General features: G+C 38.8%; 1 protein-coding gene across 5 annotated transcripts in view; it reads left to right on the top strand.

Moving 5' to 3' along the window:
- The window catches only part of Btbd7 (BTB domain containing 7), a 79,370-nt gene that overhangs the window by 39,411 nt on the left and 15,875 nt on the right, over positions 1–24,084 (top strand). For 3 of the 5 annotated variants that reach the window (XM_050151489.1, XM_050151490.1, XM_050151491.1), the window contains exons 4-7: positions 8,304–8,512; positions 10,124–10,199; positions 15,586–15,746; positions 23,599–23,742. In XM_050151489.1, the coding sequence (XP_050007446.1) occupies positions 8,304–8,512; positions 10,124–10,199; positions 15,586–15,746; positions 23,599–23,742 (590 nt within the window). Of the gene's footprint in view, positions 1–8,303; positions 8,513–10,123; positions 10,200–15,585; positions 15,747–21,518; positions 23,574–23,598; positions 23,743–24,084 lie in introns of those variants that run through there. The other 2 variants (XM_050151492.1, XM_050151493.1) reach the window with 2 other exon arrangements.

Here is a 24,084-nt window from a genome sequence, read left to right as displayed (position 1 = left end):
TAGACACTGTAGGTAGCACTTAGTTGTCCCCATTTTTTTTCATATTGGCACTTTTTAAATCCTTCCTTAAATGTGGGTGTGACCTTTAAAGGCATAGATGATGAAATATCATTCTTAGAGAACTTCATCTTGATAGCAACCATTTCCACACTTCTTGCTGGATTTGAAGAAATAAGCTGTTATGTGGTAAGTAAGGTAGCCCCACCAAAGAATCATGTGGCAAGTATTGAATGTATTCTCCAGCCATTAGTCAGCAAGAAGCTGGGTCCATAGATATGTAACCACAAGAAACTAATTATGCCAACATTCTTGAATGAGATGGGAGGCAGATGATCCCCATTGAGCTTTCAGACAGAATAAAAGCCCAGCTGACTCTCTTCTTTCATGCTTAATGAAGTCCTGGCTAGAACCAGATCATTATGCCAGACTCACAGTCTACAGCGCGTATGAGAAGATAAATGTATATTGTTTTAACCCAGTAACTTGTGGTAGTTTGTTTTATAGCAATAAAATAATACATTATTTAACCACTTGATGTTATTTTCTTAAGTCAAAACTGTTAAACGCAAACAGTTTCTTAGGTTTTAATAATTAGGAGGGAATTGAAATTTGATGAAACACAAATATTTCTTTGATTTGTAAAGCAAGTTTGATTTCTTACTAGGAAAATAGGTTGAGCTATATGAAGCACTCTGGGTGACAAATTTATAATATTGGTGGACTACAGGCTACTGAAATTGGGAGTATTCTAAGGAACAAGCCGTTTTTTGAAGCTGTGCATTCTTGCGCTTTCAACAACTGGTTGTATGCACACATTCTTCTCTATTCCTGGAATGCAGCTTCTTCCTGTTTGCCAAAAAATGTGTACTTTGAATTTTTCCTCAATTGGAAAGTCATCCCTTGCCATTCTCACCCTCCTCCCGATTGAGAATTCAGGTACTCACTTTGTGGACCATATAGTCTTTTGTCTACTCCTGACATAGCATTGCTGTATGCAGTAGAGCTCACATCTGTGTGTATTTCTTATAGAAAATTGCTAGCCTCTTGAGATCAAGCACTAAAGAGTTTATCACACTGTATCTAGGATAGAGTTTGGTATACATCTGAACAAGTGAATCTTTTAAAATGAAAGTCTGAAAAGATAACCTGGAATCCAAAGCTAGATGATCTACTCATTTGACCAAAATCCAAGAGATGAACAAAATTTAAATTGTTTATTGGTGTTATGAGACAGAGTGTCACAGGTAGCCCAGGCTTGCTTTGAACTTGAACTAACAGTAGGTTTTCTAGGATTTATAGGCATGAGCAACCTGCCTGACTATAAATATTACTTGTAGACCTGTATAAACACAGCAGGTATGAGGAGGGGAGGGAGACAGACATAGAGATATAAAAGTTGGTAAAGGCTAGAAAACAGCTTTGTGGAACCGATTCTGTCCTTCCGCCTTACGGCACACCTCTGGGAATTGAACTCACATCATCAGGCTGATGTGGAAAGTACCTTTACCTGTTGAATCATCTCTTCAGTCCCTTAAATCCTGTGTCTACTATGTCTTAATCTAAGTTTCCTCTGTAAACGGGGTCCTAAAATAAAGACTTGCTGGTAGTTTATTCTGGGGAGTTCTTGCAGAGAATAGGAATATGTGATTAGAAAGGGTTAAGTGGAATGAGAGAGCCAATATAATTAAGTGTTCTGACGTGATAAACTGCTAGAACCCTCTGAGGAGCAGAAGGGATGGAATACTATTCAGAATTGTCCAAAGGGAAGAAAGGGGGACATTTATCCTCCACCATCCCTGTTGGAAAAGTGTTTCTTGTGGTTTCCATATGTATAGGCATCTAGCAAATTCCTGGAGGTGGCCACTCCAGAATACCATTATTTCTATAGCAGAAAGCAATATGTACAAAGTTGTGGCTGGAGCAAGTTCTGGTAATCTAGACTTTTAAAACTGGCTCACTGTAGTAGAAGGCAGGTAGGCACAAGGTTGCTAAATTCAGTTTCTGAGATGCAGATCAGTTTGTGTGGTTGGTTAAACTCAATCCATCATAGTCGGTCTGGTGACATTGCCTCTACAAAAGATTTGGGTTTGGGAAAGATGATAGAGTTACTCAGAGTCACCAGACCTCATTACAGATGGTTGTGAGCCACCATGTGGTTGCTCGGAACTGAACTCGGGACCTTAGGAAGAACAGGCAATGCTCTTAACCGCTGAGCCATCTCTCCAGCCCCCATGTGGTTCCGAGCAACCACATGGTGGCTCACAACCATCTGTAATGAGGCTGGTGCCCTCTTCTGGCCTTCAGGCATACACACAGACAGAATATTGTATACATAATAAATAAATATTAAAAAAAAAGAATGACATGCAAATTTGCAAGGCATTCATATCCGTACTTTTAGCTGGGCGGTGATGGCGCACGCCTTTAATCCCAGCACTTGAGAGGCAGAGGCAGGTGGATCTCTGTGAGTTCGAGACCAGCCTGGTCTACAAGAGCTAGTTCCAGGACAGGCTCCAAAACCACAGGAAAACCCTGTCTCGAAACACCCCCCCCCCCAAAAAAAAATTACTCAGAGTCAAGCTACCAAAACTGAATGGGAGCTCTACTCATTTTTATTATCAGAACTAAGTTTTACACAGTTCTGGGAAAGCTGAGGAAACAAAATAATAAAAAGAACAATAATAGGTTGTAATAATGGGTTGTGAACTGGAAAAGCCAAACCCTGCCAGCTTCGGAAGTACAGCTGTGAGGACAGACTCAGGAACCACTGCCATGCATACATTTAGTAGTATCCATGATGCCCATAATGGCAACAGAGTTGAAATCAGCGTAGAGCAGGCAAGAAGCAAGCACAAGCCAGTACTCGTGGGCATATTTTTATCCACCTTTCCTTGTACCTTGCTGAGGTGGCTTTTAAAGAACCTTGACTGCTACTTCTTTCTGCCTTCCAAGCTGCTTGCTCCTCCTTTTGCTAACCGGGAACTGTACTGGAATGGAGACAAGGGAAATAGTTCAAGCTTACTCTAAATGAAATACCAAAAATAAGTGCAGCCTCTTCCCTCACCTATTCTAGATTTACTTTTTTTCCAGATTTTCAATACTTAAGCAGATCTAGGGAGGCTACCAGGTGAGGTAATCCAGCCTTCATCACAGAGGTATTGAGCTCTTTAGTTGTTATCATTGCTAGGTCTTGTTATTACCAGACAATGAAGCGTCAGAAGATGCCCCAGTGAATCCTTTGGGTTCTGCATGAGCTCTTTCCTGATCTAACACTCCCAAGAATCTGCATCCACAGGTAGATTTGCCAGTGTAAGTTGGCAACTCTTGCTTTTGTTTTTCTTTCTTTTTAACTCTTAGTGATTCTTTGTGAATTCACTTCATGTACCCCAATCCCACTAATCTCCCTGTCCCTCCATATCTGCCCTCCACCATTGCAACCTCTCCCATACTGCCCCAGTGAGGGGTAGGGTCAACTCTCCGAGACTCACACCCTCAGGGCCACAACCATGCCAACAGGGCCAGCTCTACTTGCTGCCCTGGCAGGGTCGGGGGAACACTCTCCCAAGTGCTACAACCAGGGATGGGGAGGTGTTGTTTTTCTTTACATATCCACTGACTGCATTCCAAAACAGAAACTGTATTTTCCTACTTGGACTGTGTGCTATAAACCTGATTCAGATCAGTGATTACAAGGTGGTGAGGAGAGGCAGCAGAACTTGATGAGAACCATTAAGGACTTCGCTGGGAAGAGTTCCTTCTAACAGCCTAGAATATGGGGTTGAATCTTGGGGCTTAACAGTCTTGATTCTTTCATACAAATACCCCTGCTCTAGGTTTCATTGTTCTAGATGACTGTGGGGATTTCCTGTGAGTTGTCTTTTTAGTTGAGAGCCTTAGCCAAGCTTAATCTTAAGGTATACAGTCTACATTTGCAGCTGCGGGAAACAGGATTTTTTTTTTTTAAGGATACTGACCTGGAAATCTTCAGACTTTTAAAGATTAAATGTCTGCATTTGAGAATTGGCTGATTTGAGCCCTTGGTTTGTCCTTTCTTCCTTTCATCCTTTTCTTCCTTTCCTTCCTTTTTTTGTCATGGCTTTTGTAACTTAGTTAAAGCCAGCCAGCACCAGGGTCTTAAACTTCTCATTTGAGTGTCACCCCTTGCTACTAAGCTATTTCACTCTCCCATTTCTGTTTGTATTCATCTGCTTCTGATGGAAACTGATAATGTCGAACACACAGCATGACATTCTCACCTCCCCACTTAGATGTGGGGTGATGGCCTTTTGATATCCATCCATAGTTCTAGAATTTCACTCCAAGAACTGTGGTTTTCTAAGGGTATTTTTGTTACCAGCTGTTCTTATCTGGGAATCTCCCATTTCCCACAGCCCTTGCTAAAAGCCTAGCTCAAATGATTGCACACAGGATGTTCATTTGGTAAATATTCCCCAAGAACAGGAAGGAGTGACACTGGGAAGGCTGGAGGGCAGTATAAGAGTTTAGACTCTTAAAAATTGTCCTACAGAGGAAGAGTAGAGAAACATACATCACCACCACCACCCCAGTTCTTAACACACTGCAGAGTTCAAAGACTGGGAGTTTACACCAGAGGCACAGGTTAGCTTGTCTTCTAGCCTTGTAACATGAGAGGCCTGCTCATTGGGGTTTCTGTCCCGCCCAGTACCCCACAGCCGGCAAGCCCCAAAGAAAATCACAGAGAGGTCTCCATAAGATTATAAAACTGATTGGCCCATTAGCTCAAGTCTTCTTATTAGCTCTTGTAGCCTATATTAACCCACTGAAAAAGATACTGAGCCACAGTGGGGCAGATCACATCCTGCTTCTTGGTGGTCTGGGCTGGACTGGGAAAAATGGGCTTCCTCCTTCCCAGCATTCTCCTGTTCTCATTGTCCCACCTCTACTTCCTGGCTGGTTGACCCACCTATACTTCCTGCCTGGCCAATCAACATTTTATTAAAATACGTGATGGATAGAATATAGACAATTCTCCCATACCATAGCCTGCATATTCTTTTTTTTTTTTTTTGCCTTGGCCTTGGAATTCTTTTTAGATTTCTTTTCAAAATAGTTAAATATGGGTGATATGATAGTGTTCCACAGACCTTTCCACAATGTGATGTGTGTGGATTGAAGTACTTGGGGAATACAGAAAGTAGGAAAGAAACTTCAGGAGTTGATATTGGGAATATATTGGAATATATTGGATACTGGTGGGAATAGAAGAGAAAGAGGCTAATAAAAAGTATTTTGAAGGAACATTGGAACATATGGACTATATAGTGAGGTCAGAATGTCCTTGACCATGCTTTGCACATTTCTTCAGCATGCTGTGTGTTCTGATGTCACAAGCATATCTCGTGGTCGTCTCAGTGGTACTTACAAGGATTTTTTTCTTTTAAGTTTTTCCTTGGGAATTTTATACATGTATGCAATGAAATATGATCATATATGCCTCCCAATTGCTCCCCTCTTAACTCCTCCTACATCCCTCCCAATAGTTCACCCTCACAATTTCTTTACTTTTTTTTTTTAACAGCCCACTAAGTTCGGTCAGTGCAGCCAATATGTGTAGGGTGTGGGGCCACCCACTGTAACATGGGAACCTATCAGTGGACACGTCCTCTAAAAGTGTAATTCTCTTTCAAAGATGTTTTAATATTTAGATTAGATTAATGAATTTGGGGCTTGCTCCATTACTATTTTCTAAAAATGAAGTGGCTTAGATATCTTCTGACCTTGGTTCCTGTTCAGTGTAATGATTCTTTTTACTCTATCCCTAACTTGCTAAGCCAGTGTCTCTTTCTACTTTTACTTTTCTAAAAGGGTCTTTGAACGAACAGAGAAGAGAGAATTTCTGGTTGTAATAATTTTTTGTTAGGGAACCATAATCTCTTAACATCCAGCTGGTTGTTGGGGTCTGTCCTTAGAGCAGTAATAGTCAGGTCTTTTTTCTCTACCTGGTAAAGGCCCACTGGGCATGTAACAACGTGTCTTACATTTCTGCTTAGGTTTCTCTTATGTAAGTTGTATAACGTGTTTGCCAAGAGCTTTTCCCCTCTTCTACTCCATTTCCACTCTTAGCAGTCTGCAGCTTGATCGGTGCACATCTAAAATATGGGGCTCAAAGCAACACAGGAGAGCAGTGCAGCATTAGGCACTGTTGAGAACTAAAACCCAGGAGTGCTTCAGTTTTCTAACAACCATACCACATTTTGTTTTCATGTAGCTAAAATACCCAGATACTGCTCTATATTAAGCTAGTTCACCTCTGTCATCCACTGTGCAGCTGATTTTCATCATTCTAAAGTGTAGAAATTCCTCATTCAATTGAATTTGATTTTGACTGATCTTTATAGCCAGTTGTGATTTTACTATATAGCATCTTGGTAACTGTGCTTTCCAGATTCAATCATCTAGAGATTTTTGAATCATGCTTTTTCGTATCTTTATCTAAGCTCATGAGCAACATGGCAAAAACAGGCTCACTCCTATCCCCTCCTCTGATTGGTGCTGCTTAAAAGCATTGTTCTATTTTGTACCTCTTATCTGCAAGATCTCACTTGTGTACCTTAACATGCTTTACTGCCTACCATGTGCTGAAGGTGTTGTAAAGACAAACTGAAGACAGCATCCCTGTTTATGGTGCTAGCAGCATCATGAATAGTTTGATAAATCTTAGTGAAAATCATGTGGCACAGTTATTTATGATGTATCCCCTCATCTGGTAGTGTATCAGAAAAAGAGAGAAGAGGTAAATAGATGCCATATGATCTTGTATCACCTGAATATGGGACTAACGCCCACATTCAATTAGAACTTTCAACTCTGAAAGTCTCTAGACTTCATTGATAGTCTTTGATCTGTATTTTGTAAGGCTCTGAGTGCAGCACAGTTTATATAGCCATATTTTTTGTTACTGTCAGTGGTGGTATTTAAATGTTTGGGTTTTGTTGTTGCTTTAATTTTAACTTTTTTATTTATATTTTATATATGAGTACTCTGCATGCCAGAAGAGGGCATCATTTTTTATAATGTCATGACTACTTTTTGTTTTATAGTAAACAATGAAAAGTTTTTATTCAATTTTAGTCATATCCCTTCCACAATTTTTGTCACTCATTGGTGGGGAGAGGGGGTGAGACAGGGTCTTTCTCTCTCTCTCTTTCTCTCTCTCTTTTTTTTCCTCTCTCTTTTTCCCCTCTGGCATGCCTGAAATTCACAATGTGAACCAGGCTGAGGTCTGTAGTTGGAGGCTGCTCATTTGTTTCCCGGTTGCCCAGACCCCAAATAATCACACAGAAACTATATTATTTGCAGTACTGTTTGATCAATAGCTTAAGTGTATTGCTGGTAGCTCTTGTATCTTAAATTAACCCATTCCTATTAATCTGTATATCTCCACATGGTCGTGGCTTACTGGTAAGGTTCTGTTAGGCTTCTGTCTCCTGCAGGGGCTCCATGGCTTGATTCTGCCTCCTCTCTCTTCTTCTATCTGCTTTGAATTCTTACCTTGCCCTAAGCCACTGCTAAGCCACTGGCTGAAACAGCTTTATTCATTTATCAATAAAAGCAACACGTAGACAGAAAGATGTCCCACACCAGAGATCCTTCTGTTTCTGCCACCCAAATGCTGGAATTAAAGGTGTATGCTGCCTATCATGCCTGGTCCTATATCTTTATATTGATTTTTCCTAAGGAGAATAACTGACTATTTTTGGGGGTTTCGGTTTTTTTGTTTTGTTTGTTTTGTTTTTGTTTTCTTCTTCTTTGAGGTTTTAAAATGCTATAGTTGCTTTTTCTGGGTTTTTATTTGTTTGTTTTGGTTTATTTCACTTATTTCTTTTTCAGTTTGCCATAATTTAATTCAAAAGAATACCAAACATGTGTTTTACCTGTTTTCATCTTGTGCTCAGTCAATCAAATGTCATCCATGTCCTTCCTTTGTCATCCATGTCTTTCTGACATCTGTCTTTGCAGTCTGCTCTTCCCCTTTTGATCCAGTGACTCCACTGTACTAGCTTATTCAGTTACTGAATTTTACACAAGTATGTTTTCTTCAGTAGTCTTTCTCTGTAGAGCTGTCTCTGTAGGGCATCATTTTTCCTATAGATGTCATATCTGTTGTTATCTTATCCAAGCAAGTCTTGATTACCATGAGATTTTTATCTCCTTGAATTTTGTTACTACTGCCACTTTTTAAGTCTGTGTAGCCTGCCACACTAATGTTCAGTAAGTAATATTTGTGATTAATCTTAAGAAATATTTGCCTTCTCTTTTAGGCTGTGAGGATATCATTGCTGAGAGCATCTCATTAGATACTTTAATTGCCATCCTCAAGTGGAGCTCACATCCATATGGCTCTAAGTGGGTACACCGACAAGCTTTACATTTCCTTTGTGAGGAATTATCCCAGGTCATGACTTCGGATGTTTTTTATGAACTCAGTAAAGACCATCTGCTTACTGCTATCCAGTCTGACTACCTACAGGTAATCATTTATACATCTCTCAAGTTCATTGTCATTCCACATGCACAAAGAAATTTATCTGCACTCGTTATTCTTAAGGGATGGGGCAGAGAGAAACAGACTTTGCTTAGTGAATTCCTGCTACATATTTATGTACAAAAAGCCTTCTGGCACATTGAACCTTCATGCACACTGCTCTCATGATGCAATTCTCTGAATAAGCCCAGGATTTAAGTAGCTGTGCTATAAAGAGGACAGGCCAGGGGCTGGAGAGATGGCTCAGCGGTTAAGAGCATTCATTGCCTGCTATTCCAAAGGTCCTGAGTTCAATTCCCAGCAACCACATGGTGGCTCACAACCATCTGTAATGAAGTCGGGTGCACCAAATAAATGAATATTTAAAAAAAAAAAAAAAAGAGGACAGGCCAGGTCAGGAACACAATCTGAAAGTGAATGTCTTACCTTCCAGATCTTATTTAATATAATAATTTCCTCTGGTAGAATATCAGATACTTAAATTGTAGGCCATAGGTTAAGCAGCACAAAGCAAGAGTGAAATTTCATTTCTGATCTGTTCAACTCATCATAAAAACTCAGAGTGTACATGTTCTGCTAAAGCATAATTGTATTTTCTGTTGTATTTTCATCCAGAAGTAATTTTCAGTCAATTCTTATGTCTTTGGCTTACTAGTTAATCTAGTGTGTAATTTAATAATAGATTTTAAATATTGCAAAAAGTTTTGTAAGGTAATGTGCTTTTAAATTGTTTTACATTTAGTTATTTTTATGCTAAATACTGTACGACAGCTTTTAATGCTGTAAGCTATAAACCCTTTGAGCCATTGTTTCTTTGTTTGTATACCAAATAAACTATAAAATGGTATCATCATAGTTAGAAAATATTAAGTTTAAAAAAAATTAAAACAACTAAGTTGTCCATTGTGCTTCTTCAACATTGCTTTGTTCACAGTAATAAATATTGGAACACTTGGTCTTCGTTTGTAGAGGATCTTTGTTCATTAACTCTGTCTCACTGTCCTGGTCAGTTCCATGTCTATTGGAGTTAGGATTTGTCAGTGCTGTCAGACTGTTGTATTCAGCTATGCATCTCTTCATAACAAACAAAGCATTTTGGAGAACAGCCTCTATGTGCCATAAAATTTTAAATAAAATACGAAATAAGAGGTGCATTGCCACTTCACAAATTGTCCTGCATGGTCCACTCCTTAACCCACAAAATGCCTTATAGATATTATAGACTGACTGGACAATACGTCATTTTTGCTTTACCTCTCATTGGAGAAAATATGTTCATCTTCATCTTATCCCAAAAACACTAGCAGTATGGAAGCCTTATATAAAGATAAAATAAATTTAAAAGTAGGAAATAGACATAATAAAGAAAAACAATGGAATGAAAAAGATTGAAATTACCCAGTAAAATAATGCTGTCTAGAGCATTCATTGTTTATAGACAACAGGACTGACTCTTAAATTTCACACTGCTGATATAGAGAGAAACATGGAGTAAGATGTGCTCCACATGTACATTATGACCTAGGAAAAGCCATTAATGGAACTAAACATTTTTATAATCTTATTAGAATAAATAATAATCAATTTTTATTCTAGGCAAGTGAACAAGATATCCTTAAGTATCTGATTAAATGGGGCGAGCATCAATTGATGAAAAGAATAGCAGACAGAGGTAAGTTCAGAAAATATGCTTGCACCAGTCAGGATTCTGTATGGTTTCAACATTCCTAGCAGCTTACTGGGACACATGCATCAGTCTTGGCAACACACTGTGGACTGAAGGAAGTAGAGGATTTTACCGTCAGTAAAATACTTTAGTGGAGTTGAGGGGCAGTTGATAAATATATCAATTTTTTTCAAAAAATTTATTCTCCAATTGTAAAAGGTTGTTTTATTACACTTTATGTCTGTGGTAGAGTATGTTAAGTGATTCATGGAATGCTAGAATAAAAAATGTCATGTAGTGATTAAGGTGTCAGAGAAAGAAACATTGTTGAAGGTGTTCTGGAATTGATGATAGGTATACAATGTAAATGTGCTTTTTTTAAATGATCAAAATGATGAATTTGTGTTCTATAAATTTTACTTCAACTAATAAAGATTCTAAGGTTTGGCATGGTGGCACACACCTTTAATCCCAGCTCTTGGGAGGTTAAGGTAGGCAAATCTCTGTGAAATCTAGGCCAGCCTGGTCTATGAAGTGAGTTCCTAATCAGCCAAAGCTATTATATAGTAAGACCCTGTCTCAAAACGCCTAAAAGGGGGAGAGGGACTAAGGGTGTAGCTCAGTGGCATAGCACTTATTTAATATGTGTCGGGCCCTAGTATTAGGGACATTTAGCATCACAAAATGTTGCAAGGGGTCACTTGTTCATTCTGGCTGCCCGGCTAACTTAGCCCCAAAATAACCACACAGAAACTGTATAAATTAAATCACTGCTTGGCCCATTAGTTCTAGTTTCTTATTGGCTAATTCTTACATCTTAACCCATTTCTATTAATCTCTGTATCACCAAGTGGCAGTAGCTTACCAGGTAATATTCCCAGCATTTGTCTCCAGCGGATCCATGAAGTCTCTGACTCTGCTTTCTTCCTCCCAGAATGCCATTTAGTTTTCCCCGCCTACCTAAGTTCTGCCCTATTAACAGGCCCAAAGCAGTTTCTTTATTAACGAACAAAAGCAACACAAAGACAGAAAGACCTCCTACACACCAACAAAGCTGGGGTTTTTTTTTTCTGTTTAGTTTGTTTTGAGTAAGATTACCTCCAACTGAAATTTAATTTTTATTACATTTTTATTGTGTTTGTGTACGTTCACATATTCAATACACAGCACAGTACATGTCCGGAAGTCAGAGTACAACTTGCAAGAATAGGTTCTGTCTTTTGACCAGAGATTTATTCGGGTTCTTATACATGGTGGCAGGTGCCTTTACTTACTAAGCCATCTTGTTAACCCTAAAACAGAATTCTATACTGGTCTTTTATATTAGATCACCCATCTCTCACCTGTTAACCTTCCTCTCATATAGTACTGTATTTCTCTACATACTGAACCAAATCAATAAGCTTTGGTTTAGGAAGGTTAAATATATTTCCCACCTTTCCTGTCATCTTTCAGTATTTTATTTATTTTGAGGCAGGGTCTCATGTATCCCAAGCCTGTATAAACAGGGATGACTTTGAACTTCTGTTCCTCTTAAATTTTTAGATTTATGTGTGTTTGCCTGCACACATGTATGTGTACCATGTACATGCCTAGTGCTGAAAGAGGTCAGAAGAAAGCATCAGATCTCCTAGAACTGGGATTACAGATGGATATTAGCGTCCACATGGGTGCTGGGAACCAAACCTGAATCCTCCCCAAGAGCAGTTAAGTTCCCTTAACTGCTGAGACCTAAACAGTAGAGGAAAAGGCAGTTTTCCAATTTTTCTCCTAATTTACTTTTCTGTGACCTTCAAAAGCCTTCAGCATTTCTCAGATTTGAAAAACCACTATAAAACTACAAAATGGTTGTGATTAAAATAGAAAAATTTCTGAATTCCAACATACAGTCTATTCTCATTTATAGATTCTGTGTTTGCAAGTTTATCAATTTATTTGTAACCTCAAGTCTTTATTCACACACTTTCAGTGTTATTTGTGGACATGCACAGAGTGGCAAGACAAGTGTTTTGAGTGACCAAGAATTAAATTCTTGGGGTGGGAGAGATGGCTCAGTGGTTAAGAACACTGGCTACTACTCTTCCAGAGGTCCTGAGTTCAATTCCCAGCAACCAACCACATGGTGGCTCACAACCATCTGTAATGAGATCTGGCGCCCTCTTCTGACGTGCAGTCAGTCATACATGGAGGCAGAATGTTGTATACATAATAAATAATAAATCTAAAAAATAAATAAATAAATTCTCAGGCCAGGCATGGTAGCTCACACCTTTAACCCAGCATTAGGGAGGCAGGGGCAGGTGAAGCTTATGAGTTCAAGGCCAGCCTGGTCTACATAGTGAGTTCCAGGACAGCCAGGACTATGTAGAAGAGACCCTGTCTAAAACAAAACACACACACACAAATTCTCAGCCTGAAGATGAATTGAGACACTGATACTTTGCCTTATTTTCAGATCTACTATGAATACCTGTCCTTTTCATTGTCCAACTAATATGTTGGGGGTGGTTTTTTTGTTATGTTTTGTTTTTTGTAGTGACTTTTTTAAAGATTTATTTTGTGTGTATAAGTATTTTGCCTGCATCTTTATATGTGCGCTGTTTATGCCTACAAATGGTTTTAAGCCAGTACTCCAACCCCAGTCCTCTGCAAGACCAGCAAGTACTCTTAACCACTGAGCCGTAGCTCCAGCCCCTCTTGATGTGTTTTTACCTTTTTGTTTGTTCATCCGTGATCTCAGTTAAATATGGCTGCCAAGTAAGTACTAAAGTGTCCCAAATTCTGAAATGCAAGAAGACTGGGATGTCCTTATGGAGAAAATAGGGTATGTTTGATAAATTTCATTGAGGCATAAGTTATAATGCTGTTAGCCATGAGTTCAGTGTTAATGAATAAATATGTATTAAGGTGCTTTTAAACAGAAGCACACTAAGTTATGTCTTGATGAGTTGGCAAAATGATTATGCCCAGAGGCCAACAGGAAACTAACCTCTAGGATCAGTAGCTAATTCATTGTTAATTGTGAACAACGTAGCAACATAACTACCAAACCTCAACTGCCTAATTACGTTAGACCATTGGTCTCCTTGTTGATAGCAATTAATAATGAGGAAAGGTTGGTTGTGATGAAAGATTATATTTATTTGGGCAGGTAGTGATAATCCTTCATGGATAAAATTTTCTTTAAAGTAGTTTTGGGAGCTAGAGAGATGGCTCAGTGGTTAAGAGCCCTTGCATCTCTTCCAAAGGACCTGGGTTCAGTTCCCAACACCTACACGGTGGCTCGCCACAATCTGTAACTCCATTCCCAGGGGATTCAACACTCTCTTCAGTCCTCCGAGGACACCAGGCTCACAAGTGGTTTTTATGCAGGCAAAAAACAAAACTAAGTAAATGAAATGCATTTTAGGCAAGGTTATAAAGAAAGGCATCGGGAGGCAGAGGCAGGCGGATCTCTGGGAGTTCGAGGCCAGCCTGGTCTACAAGAGCTAGTTCCAGGACAGGCTCCAAAAACTACAGAGAAACCCTGTCTCAAAAAAAAAAAAAATAAGAAAGGCAAATTAGCTATTCTTCTTTAGTCACATTTGTATATAGATGGTTCTGCCCTTGCTTGAAGGTTTTGTGTAAGTATCTAGTACTGTAACAAGTTTTTTTCTGTTCTGCCATTTAACTCCCAAATAATGACACAGAGACTTCTTATTAATTGTGAAAGATTGACGTATAGCTAGGCTTGTCCCACTAGCCTGTATAACCTAAACTAACCTGCTTTTATTAATAGATATTTTGCCTTGTGGCTTTTTATCTTTCTTTCATTCTGTATGTCCAACTCACTCTGTGTCTCCTTGGCATGTCCTCTGTGCCTTGATTATCCCTGCTATTTCCTGGAAGTCCTGCCTGTATGTCCTGCCTAGCTACTGGCCATTGAGTTTTTTGTTACAACAATTGTAATGATACATAAATAAATCTTAAAAAGAAGATCCTTTAAAAAAATAATTGTAAGTCAGAGATATTGATAGTAAAGGACTTGTCTTGAATACAAGGTCCTAGATTTATCTTCAACATCACAAACATACAAATTATTTTCTCTCTATATATATATTATCTTTATATAGAGAGAATATATACATATATTTTTCTCACGTGATTTAAAAAATATGTATTTGCTTACAAAATAAAAATTTGAGCTGGGCATGGTGGTGCATTCCTTTATTCTCAGCAGTGAAGAGGTAGGGGCTGACTGATTTCTTTGAGTTAAAGGCCAGTTTGGGTCTACATAGTGAGTTCTAAGACAGCCAGGGCTATGTAGTGAGACCCCATCTCCAAAAAACAAAACAAACAAAAGATTGTCACTTATTATCAACAATAAAGATCATATTCATTGTAAAAATTATCAAATTTTAAGAAAAATATGTAGCCCCCTCAATTACAGATATAATTAAATATTTTGAAAATTTATAATTTTCTTTATACCAGTGTCATAAATATATTTACTTTTCTTTAGATATTCCTGTCACATTAATACCTAATGAAAAATAACTATCTCTTGTTCAGGACAGAGGACTTAAATGTCAGATACTAAAGATTCACGCATGTGTAGTAACAGACCCGTGTTAAGGAAATTTAGATGCTTAGAACTAGGCAGAATGAATGTACATTAGATTTTGCTCCTTTGTATATAGGTGATTAATATATTATTAAATTACCATTATACATGAGTAGCCTGAGTTGGGCATGGTAGTGTGTGTCTATAATCCCAGAATTTAGGAAGTAGAGGTAGGAGGATCAGAAAAAAGTTCAGACTCATCATCCTTAGCAATCTATTAAGTTTCTCATACATGCTACCATGACTAGAAATAGCATATACCTTGAAGTGTGCCTCTTATATTAAAACTGATCACAGCCTTGATATTAACAAATTGTCATTTTTCTTACTTTGAGTTAATGTACAAAAAAGAATCATTTAGTAGAGAAGTCATAAAGAATGTTCCTACCTAGCTACTGGCCATTGAGTTATAGACAGTGTACTTTCTCTTTGTTGAAAAACTTGTGTATTAAATTATAACCTTTCTTAAAGCAGATGTTCTTACATACAAAGTATGGTACTAGGGTTTTATATAGTAGAGAGGAAAGTAAAACTGCCCGTAGGACCAACAAGATGGCTGAGTGGGTAAAGGTGTTTGTTGCCCAAGTCTGATTACTTAAGTTTGATCCTTGGAACCCATGATGGAAGAAGGAACCAAATTCCAAAAATCATACTCTGAACTTCACACTCAATGCCATGGCACATACACACCCACACACACACATGTACACAAAAGTTTCTTGGAAAGAAAAAGACTATGTCTGTGAATATTGGGATTTCACTGAAGGCTTTTCCTTTTCTGTTTCACAGAGCCAAACCTACTGAGTGGCACTGCACATAGTGTGAACAAAAGAGGTGTGAAAAGAAGAGACCTGGACATGGAAGAACTTCGAGAGGTCCTTTCTTCTCTCTTGCCCTTTGTGCGGATTGAACACATCTTGCCTATAAATAGTGAAGTCTTAAATGATGCTGTAAGTTTGTTTCTTCATTCCTTTCAGAGAAAGAATGCCAAGCTTATCCTGTATTAATTTTTATAAATAATTTCTCCTGGGAAGTAGAAGAAGACAAGATCTTCTGAGTAAATTGGGAGCATGGGGACCTTAGGAGAGGATTGAAGGGGAGGGCAGAGGCAGGGAGGAGAGCAGAGAAAAGTGTAGCGCTCAATGAAAATCAATTTAAAAAATTAAAAAATTAATGACACCATCAAAAATAATAATTTCTCCTACTAGTAAAGTACTTGAAACTAGATTTCCTGAGGACAGAAACAATTATCTGTTTGGTACAATGTTATGTCCCTAGTGTCTGACAGGGTGCAAAAAAATTGTGCTTGGTTCTGATGTTTTGTGGGTAAGTGGGTCTTGATTCCAAGAACATAGTCTTTTGTATGTTTATTTTGTGTTTTGGTTTTGGGGCGATTTGTTTTGATTTGTTTTGTTGTTTTTCGAAACAGTTTCTCTGTGTTGCCCTGACTGTCCTGGAATGTGCTCAGGAACGTAATTTTTAAGGGAAATAATTTGATCATTTATCAGTATAAATCAGTTTGATCTCTATGAAAAGAAAAGATAGAAATTATTACCTTTGCAGACTCTTCAAGAACAGGAGCAAATCACAGGAGGAACATGGACTCATCTATGAGTGTGTTTTAGACTTAGTTAAAAATTTATAGAGCTGGGCACACTTTAATCCCAATACTCGGAAGCAGAGGCAGGTAGATCGCTGTGAGTTCTAAGACTCACAGGGCAACGAGAGACATTGTCTTGAAAATAACAGAAAGAAGGGGGGCAATATATGTTAATGGAGTTAACCCATAATTTGTAAATGATTTTATCTCAGTTTTTTTATTGATATTTATTGAGCTCTACATTTTTCTCTACTCCCCTCCCTGCCTCCCCCATCCGCACTTCAACCCTCTCCCAAAGTCCCCATGCTCCCAATTTACTCAGGATATCTTGTCTTTTTCTACTTTCTACTTCCCATGTAGATTAGATCTCTATGTAAATCTCTTAGTGTCCACATTGTTGTCTAAATTCTCTGGGATTGTGGTTTGTAGGTTGGCTTTCTTTGCTTTATGTTTAAAACCCACCTATGAGGGAGTACATGTGATAATTGTCTTTCTTTGTCTGGGTTACCTCACTCAAAATAATGTTTTTTAGCTCCATCCATTTTCCTGCAAAATTCAAGCTGTCGTTATTTTTTCTGCTGTGTAATACTTCATTGTGTAAATGTACCACATTTTCCTTATCCATTCTTCGGTCGAGGTGCATTCAGGTTGTTCCAGGTTCTGGCTATGACAAACAAAGGTGCTATGAACATAGTTGAGCACATGTCCTTGTGGCATGATTGAGCATCCTTTGGATATATACCCAAAAGTGGTATTACTGGGTCTTGAGGAAGGTTGTTTCCTAATTTTCTGAGAAACCGCCACATTGACATCCAAAGGGGTTGTACCAGCTTACATTCCCACCAGCAATGCAGAAGTGTTCCCTTTTCCCCCACAATCTCTCCAGCATAAGTTGTCGTCAGTGCTTTTGATCTTGGCCATTCTTACAGGTGTAAGATGGAATCTCAGAGTTGTTTTGATTTGCATTTCTCTGATGACTAAGGATGTTGAATATTTCCTTAAGTGTCTTTCAGCCATTTTAGATTCCTCTGTTGAGAGTTCTCTGTTTAGGTCTATACTCCATTTTTTTTATTGGATTGTGTGATCTTTTGATGACCAATTTCTTGAGTTCTTTGTATATTTTAGAGATCAGGCCTCTGTCTGATGTAAGGGTAGTGAAAATCTTTCCCATTCTGTAGGCTGTCGTTTTGTCTTGTTGACCATGTCTTTTGCTTTACAGAAGCTTTTCAGTTTCAGGAGGTCCCATTTATTAATTGTTTCTCTCAGTGTCTGTGCTGCTGGGGTTATATTTAGGAAGTGGTCCCCTGTACCAATGCGTTCAAGTGTACTTCCCACTTTCTCTTCTATAAGGTTCAGTGTGGCTGGCTTTATGTTGAGGTCTTTGATCCATTTGGACTTGAGTTTTGTGCATGGTGATAGATATGGGTCTATTTTCATTCTTCTACATGTTGATAGCCAGTTATGCCAGCACCACTTGTTAAATATGCTTTCTTTTTACCATGTGATATATTTTGCTTCTTTGACAAAGATCAGGTGTTCGAAGGTGTGTGGATTGATATCTGGGTCTTCTGTTCAGTTCCATTGGTCCTCCTCTCTGTTTCAGGCCAATACCAGGCTGTTTTCAGTACTGTAACTCTGTAGTAGAGTTTGAAGTCAGGGATTGTGGTGCCTCCAGAAGTTCTTTTATTGTACAGTATTGTTTTTGCTATCCTGGGTTTTTTGCTTTTCCATATGAAGTTGAGTACTGTTCTTTTGAGGTCTTTGAAGAATTTTGCTGGGCATTGTGTTGAATCTGTGTAAATGATTTTTTTTTTAAAGGCTGTGTCTTGGGCAGTGATGGCACACGCCTTTAATCCCAGCACTTGGGAGGCAGAGGCAGGCGGATCTCTGTGAGTCTGAGGTCAGTCTGATTTACAAGAACTAGTTCCAGGATAGGCTCTAAAGCTACAGTGAAACCCTGTCTCTAAACACACACACACACACACACACACACACACACACACACACACACAATGGCTATGTGTTTGCATATGTGTGTATACTTGTACCTAGGCACAAAGATCAAAAGAGGACATCAGAGCTCTGCAAGCTACGTGTGTGTGTGTGTGTGTGTGTGTGTGTGTGTGTGTGTGTGTGTGTGTGTGTGTGTGTGTGTACACTTGTACCTAAGCACAGAGACCAAAAGAGAGCATCAGATAGTTTACAGGTCTTTGAAGGATACCTTGCTTGTGACATTAGTGCTAGAATCTAAATTTGGGTCCTCATGATTGCTCTAGAGCCATCTCTAGCCCCTAAAGTAATGTTTTAGTAGAATTGTGCGCATATATATATTTCCCCTCTTTCCAGATTACTGGAATTAAAGGTGAACTCTACCAACTTGCCCAGGCCTACTTGCCTTCTCGTGTTTTTAATTTGCTTTTTCATGATGATCAGTGATGTTGAGCATGTTTTCATATGCCCTCTTGACCCTCTTGCTTTCTTTTGAAAAATGTCTTTTAGGGGTTTTTAGTTTTAATTTTTGCTACTAAGCTGATGTCTTTATTAAGATTTTAACTGCTGTGATAAAATATTATGACCGAAAGCAACTTGGTGAGGAGAGGTGTTTTTTGGTTTTTTTTTTTTTTTTTTTGGTTTTTCGAGACAGGGTTTCTCTGTGGTTTTGGAGCCTGTCCTGGAACTAGCTCTTATAGACCAGGCTGGTCTGAAACTCACAGAGATCCGCCTGCCTCTGCCTCCCAAGTGCTGGGATTAAAGGCATGCGCCACCACCGCCCGGCAAGGAGAGGGTTTATTTCAGCTTACAAGCTGCTCAGCACAGTCCATCACTGAAGGAAGTCAGAGTAGGAAAGGATGCGGAGCCCATGTAAGAATGCTGCTTACTGGCTTGCTCCTCGTTGCTTGTTTTTTGTTTGTTTGTTTAGTCTTTCGAGACGGCATTGTAAACCTAGACCGCAGTTTCCCAGCTGACCAGACCCGAGTAATCACACAAAAACTATATTAATTACAACACTGTTTGGCCAATTCCTCAGTCATATTTCTAGCTAGCTCTTACATCTTAAATTAACCCATTTCTATTAATCTATGTATCATTATGAGGCTGTGGCATACCGATAAGGTTCTGGCATCTTTCTCCTTTCGCAACTACGTGGTATCTGCCTGGCTCCACCTTTTTTCTCTATCTCTGTTTGGATTACCCACCTGAATATACTTTGCCCTGCCATAAGCCAAAGCAGCTTCTTTATTAACCAGTGGTAATAAAACATATTCACAGCATACAGAGGAAATCCCACATCACATGTGTAACAGCTCTAGCTGCCCTGGAACTCACTTTGTAGATCAGAATGACCTTGGACTCAGAGAGATCCATCAGCCTCTGTCTCCCAAGTGCTAGGATTAAAGGCATACACCACCACATGGCAAATCTGCTTTCTTTTATTTATTTATTCATTTATTTGTTTGTTTATTTATTATGTATACAATATTCTGTCTGTGTGTATGCCTGCAGGCCAGAAGAGGGCACCAGACCCCATTACAGATGGTTGCGAGCCACCATGTGGTTGCTGGGAATTGAACTCAGGACCTTTGGTAGAGCAGGCAATGCTCTTAACCTCTGAGCCATCTCTCCAGCCCACAAATCTGCTTTCTTATAGCACCCATGACAATCAGCCCAGGGGCACCACTGCCCACAGTAGACTGGACCTATGTCTTTATCATTCAAGAAAATGCTCTACAGACTTGCCTACAGGCCAATCCTATAGAAACATTTTCTCAATTAAGATTCATTCTTTCCAAATAATCCTAGTTTATGTCAATTTAACATAAACTAACCAGCACAATTGAATATCTTTCACAGTTTATATAGTAATCTCTATCAGATGTAAATTTGCAAGTATTTTATCCCACTCTTGTTTCCTGCACAGAACTTTCAGTTTGATACAATTCCATTTGTCTCTTTTTACTTTTGTTGCCTGTGCAAACCTTGCCTAAAAGCTTTTACCTGTGTTTTATATTGTATAGTTTGATGTCTTTTAATCCACTCGGAGTTACTTTTTGTGAGGAGCGAGAGGTAGGAATCTAACTTTACTGCATATAGATATTTGATTTTCCAAACGTTTTTTGCACAAGCTACTACCAAATCAGGCACACTTCCCAACCAAACAGTATGCCTATCATGAGACAAGTTTGAAAAAGAGTTTGTTTTTGCTAGGTGGTGGTGGCACACTCCTTTAATCTAGTACTCAGGAGGGAGAGGCAGGCGCATCTCTGTGAGTTTGAGGCCAGCCTGGTCTACAATAGCTAGTTCCAGGCCGGGCACCAAAGCTACAGAGAAACCTTGTCTTGAAAAACAAACAAAAAATAGTGCAATAATACAGGATATTATGGATATTTAAGTATTTTTCTTATCTATGAACAGGTTATCTTTCCATTCACTTGTATATTTTTCCATTTTTTTATGAATACAGCTTCATGTTCCCAAAGATAGTCTTCAATTTCTGATTCTCCTGCCTCAACCACCTGAGTGTTGGGTTTGCAGGCAGTTTATTTGGTGCTAGTGATTGATCCCAGGACTTTACGACTGCTATGTAAACTTTTACCAACTGGCTACAAACTCAACCCCTGTACTTAGGTATTTTTTTTCTTGTAGCTATTATAAATAATACGCTTTTCTCAACTTTTTTAATACAGCTATTAGTGTTTAGGAATGCTATTGGTTGTTGTGTGTTGATTTTTTTTTTTAATCTTGCTACTTTTATTTGGTTTTGGGGGGGCTTTGGTTTTGGTTGTGGGGGTGTTTGTTTTGTTTTCTGGGGGCGTTGTTTTTTTTTTTTGGAGGGGGTTGGTTTTTTGGGGGGGGGTATTGTTTTTTGAGACAGTTTCTCTGTGTAACAGCCCTAGCTGTCCTGGGACTCACTCTGTAGACTAGGCTGGCCTTGAACTCACAGAGATCTGCCTGCCTCTGCCTCCCAAGTGCTGGAATAAAAGGTGTGTGCCACCACCACCCAGCCTTAATTTATTAAATCCAAAAATTTAACAAGTTTTTATAAATAAGATCATGACATCTACCAACAATGACATTTTAATTTCCTTCCATCTTGAATCCTTTTTATTTCTTTCTCTTGCAGAATTGCTTTGGCTAAGACCCCAGTATTGTGCTGAGTAGAGATGACAACAAGAATGGTCATCTTTGTCTCCTTTGAGACATTCTACCTTTTCCCCATTCAGTATGATGTTAGCCATGAGTATGTAATATATAGCCTCTATCATAGTGGGATAAATTTCTTCTATATCTAACTTATATAAAGTAGTAAGTTATTTGTCCCTAGGGAGCCAGTAAGCTTTGAAATGCTGCTACTGTCCTAGGTGGGAAATACATTGGCACCTTTTTAACACTGTTGATTGTAGCAGTCTGGGGATAGCAGTTAGACATGTTATCAAGAGCCATCTGAAACTGTCCCTATTAGGAATAAATATGTGTGCATGTATTTGTATATACACTCAGATGCTTAATATTATTTAAATATTTGACAGTATTTTAAATTTCTAATAAGTCTGAAAACAAGACTATGTGAATATCTAAGAGAATATTTTGCTGCCTTGAATAATAAAAATAACGGCTTTTTGCTGTAACAGCCATCTTTCAGTAACTCACCAAAATGACAAACACAAAGGGAAAGAGGAGGGGCATGCTCTGTATGTTCTCTAGGCCCTTTAGGAAGCATGAAGTTGTTCCTTTGGTCACGTACATGGTAATCTACAAGAAGGGTGATACTGTAGACATCAAGGGATTGGGCACTGTTCAAAAAGGAATGCCCCATAAGTGTTACCATGACAAAACCAGAAGTCTACAGTGTCACCCAGAATGCCATGGGCATCATTGTAAACAAGTTAAATGCAAGACTGTTGCCAAGAGAGTTAATGTGCAGATAGAGCACATTAATCACTAAGCACTCTAAGAGCAGAGACAGTTTCTTGAAGTGGGTGAAGGGAAATGATCAGAAAAAAAAAAGGGCACCTGGAATCAGCTGAAGTGCCAGGCTGCTCCACCCAGAGAAGCAGTTTTTGAGGACTGATGGGAAGGAAGGAGCCTGAACTGCTGGAGCCTATTCCATACGAATTCATAGCCTAATATACAAAAAGAAATAAAAGTATCACAGCACCAGGAAGAATAATACATGTCTTTAATCCCAGCACTCCAGTTCCTCTTTCCAGAATTCTTCTATTCTGGCGGCCCCGCCTCTACTTCCTGCCTGGCTACTGGCCAATCAGTGGTTTATTAAAACAATACAAGTGACAGGGTACAAGATCATTGTCTCACAGCACATCAGCATTCCCAGCAAGATTGATTCTTGTATGGACTGCCATGTTCTCTTAGTAGGTGCAAGTGCTGAGTGTTTAGTGTTGCTGTTGTTTAATCTTTACTATCACAGTAGGACCTAAGATGCTTCATTTATGGGTTCATAGCATATATGAGGAAACCACAGGGTGACACTTAAATATCTTAATCTTCTGGCTCCCTGATTCCGCAACCACACAGGTGCCCTCCAGTGAGTACCTTAAGCTTAAATGAGGCATCTGTGGTCACATAGATAATAATAAAATAATTTAAACTAGCCAGGCAGTGGTTGTGCATGCCTTTAATCCCAGCACTTGGGAGGCAGAGTCAGGCTGATCTCTGTGAGTTCAAGGCCAGCCTGGTCCAACACTGGTACGGGGCCATGCCTAAAGAAATCTCACCAATAAACTGAAAAGTGTTCGCATATTTTCTGATTTGGGCTATTTTAGGGTTGGTCTCAGGTCACACTCCCTGAAAGAGAACACTGTGTAGTGTCTTGTGCTGTCAGTAAGGCCGATTCCATGTTATTTTTGTCTCGGTTGAGGGTGGGTGCAAGCAAAATGAGGAAGGGGAAAAAGTCAGTTGTAAAGTGTTGTGCAAATTAATCTAAATTAATGTATCTTTGTAAAAACATCATTCTTCTAAAGGAAATGGGCAGTTATAGTATATATATATTGCTGAAATCTTTACTACTACTAAACATTTAGGGTATTGCTATATTTACATAATAATATTCCTAAGCTCTTACTTAAATGGTGGCAAAGTTTCTGTGGTGTGTTTTATAGGTGTAAATATTGTTGTATTCTAGTATTTACTGCATATATTTGTTTGTTTATCTTTTTTTAAAAAAATGTTTGTTTGTTTTTAAGATGAAAAGAGGCTTGATCAGTACTCCCCCATCAGATATGCTTCCTACAACTGAAGGAGGAAAGTCAAATGCCTGGTTACGGCAAAAAAATGCAGGCATATATGTTCGTCCTCGGCTGTTTTCTCCCTATGTGGAAGAAGCAAAGGTAATGATAGAGGAGTTTATTACCAACCAGATACACAGAGATTTACTGTTTGGAAATGGCCCAGACATCTAGTAATAGGGAAAATGAAAGTAAATTCTAATTTGTTAGTAATTTTCTGAAATGTTTAATTATCAAAGATGTTTTAAAAACTTGTTAAGAGGTGTTTTACCTCATTGCCTTGTAAATCATTGTAATTACATGGCATAGCTGTGCTTTACGATCTGGAGAGCAGGGAAATGTCTAAAGTAGGCTTCATTTGCTTATCTTCCTCATAAACTAAGAGACATGGGATTTCTCGGAGTAATGTTCCAAAATAGCTGACTTTTGAGTTCAGTTTGGTTT

Source organism: Alexandromys fortis, unplaced genomic scaffold (genome assembly GCF_014885135.2).
Source record: "Alexandromys fortis isolate MF-2015 unplaced genomic scaffold, M_Fortis_MF-2015_v1.1 scaffold_63, whole genome shotgun sequence".
Lineage (NCBI taxonomy): Eukaryota > Metazoa > Chordata > Mammalia > Rodentia > Cricetidae > Alexandromys > Alexandromys fortis.
This window is presented reverse-complemented; position numbering and strand designations above follow the sequence as displayed.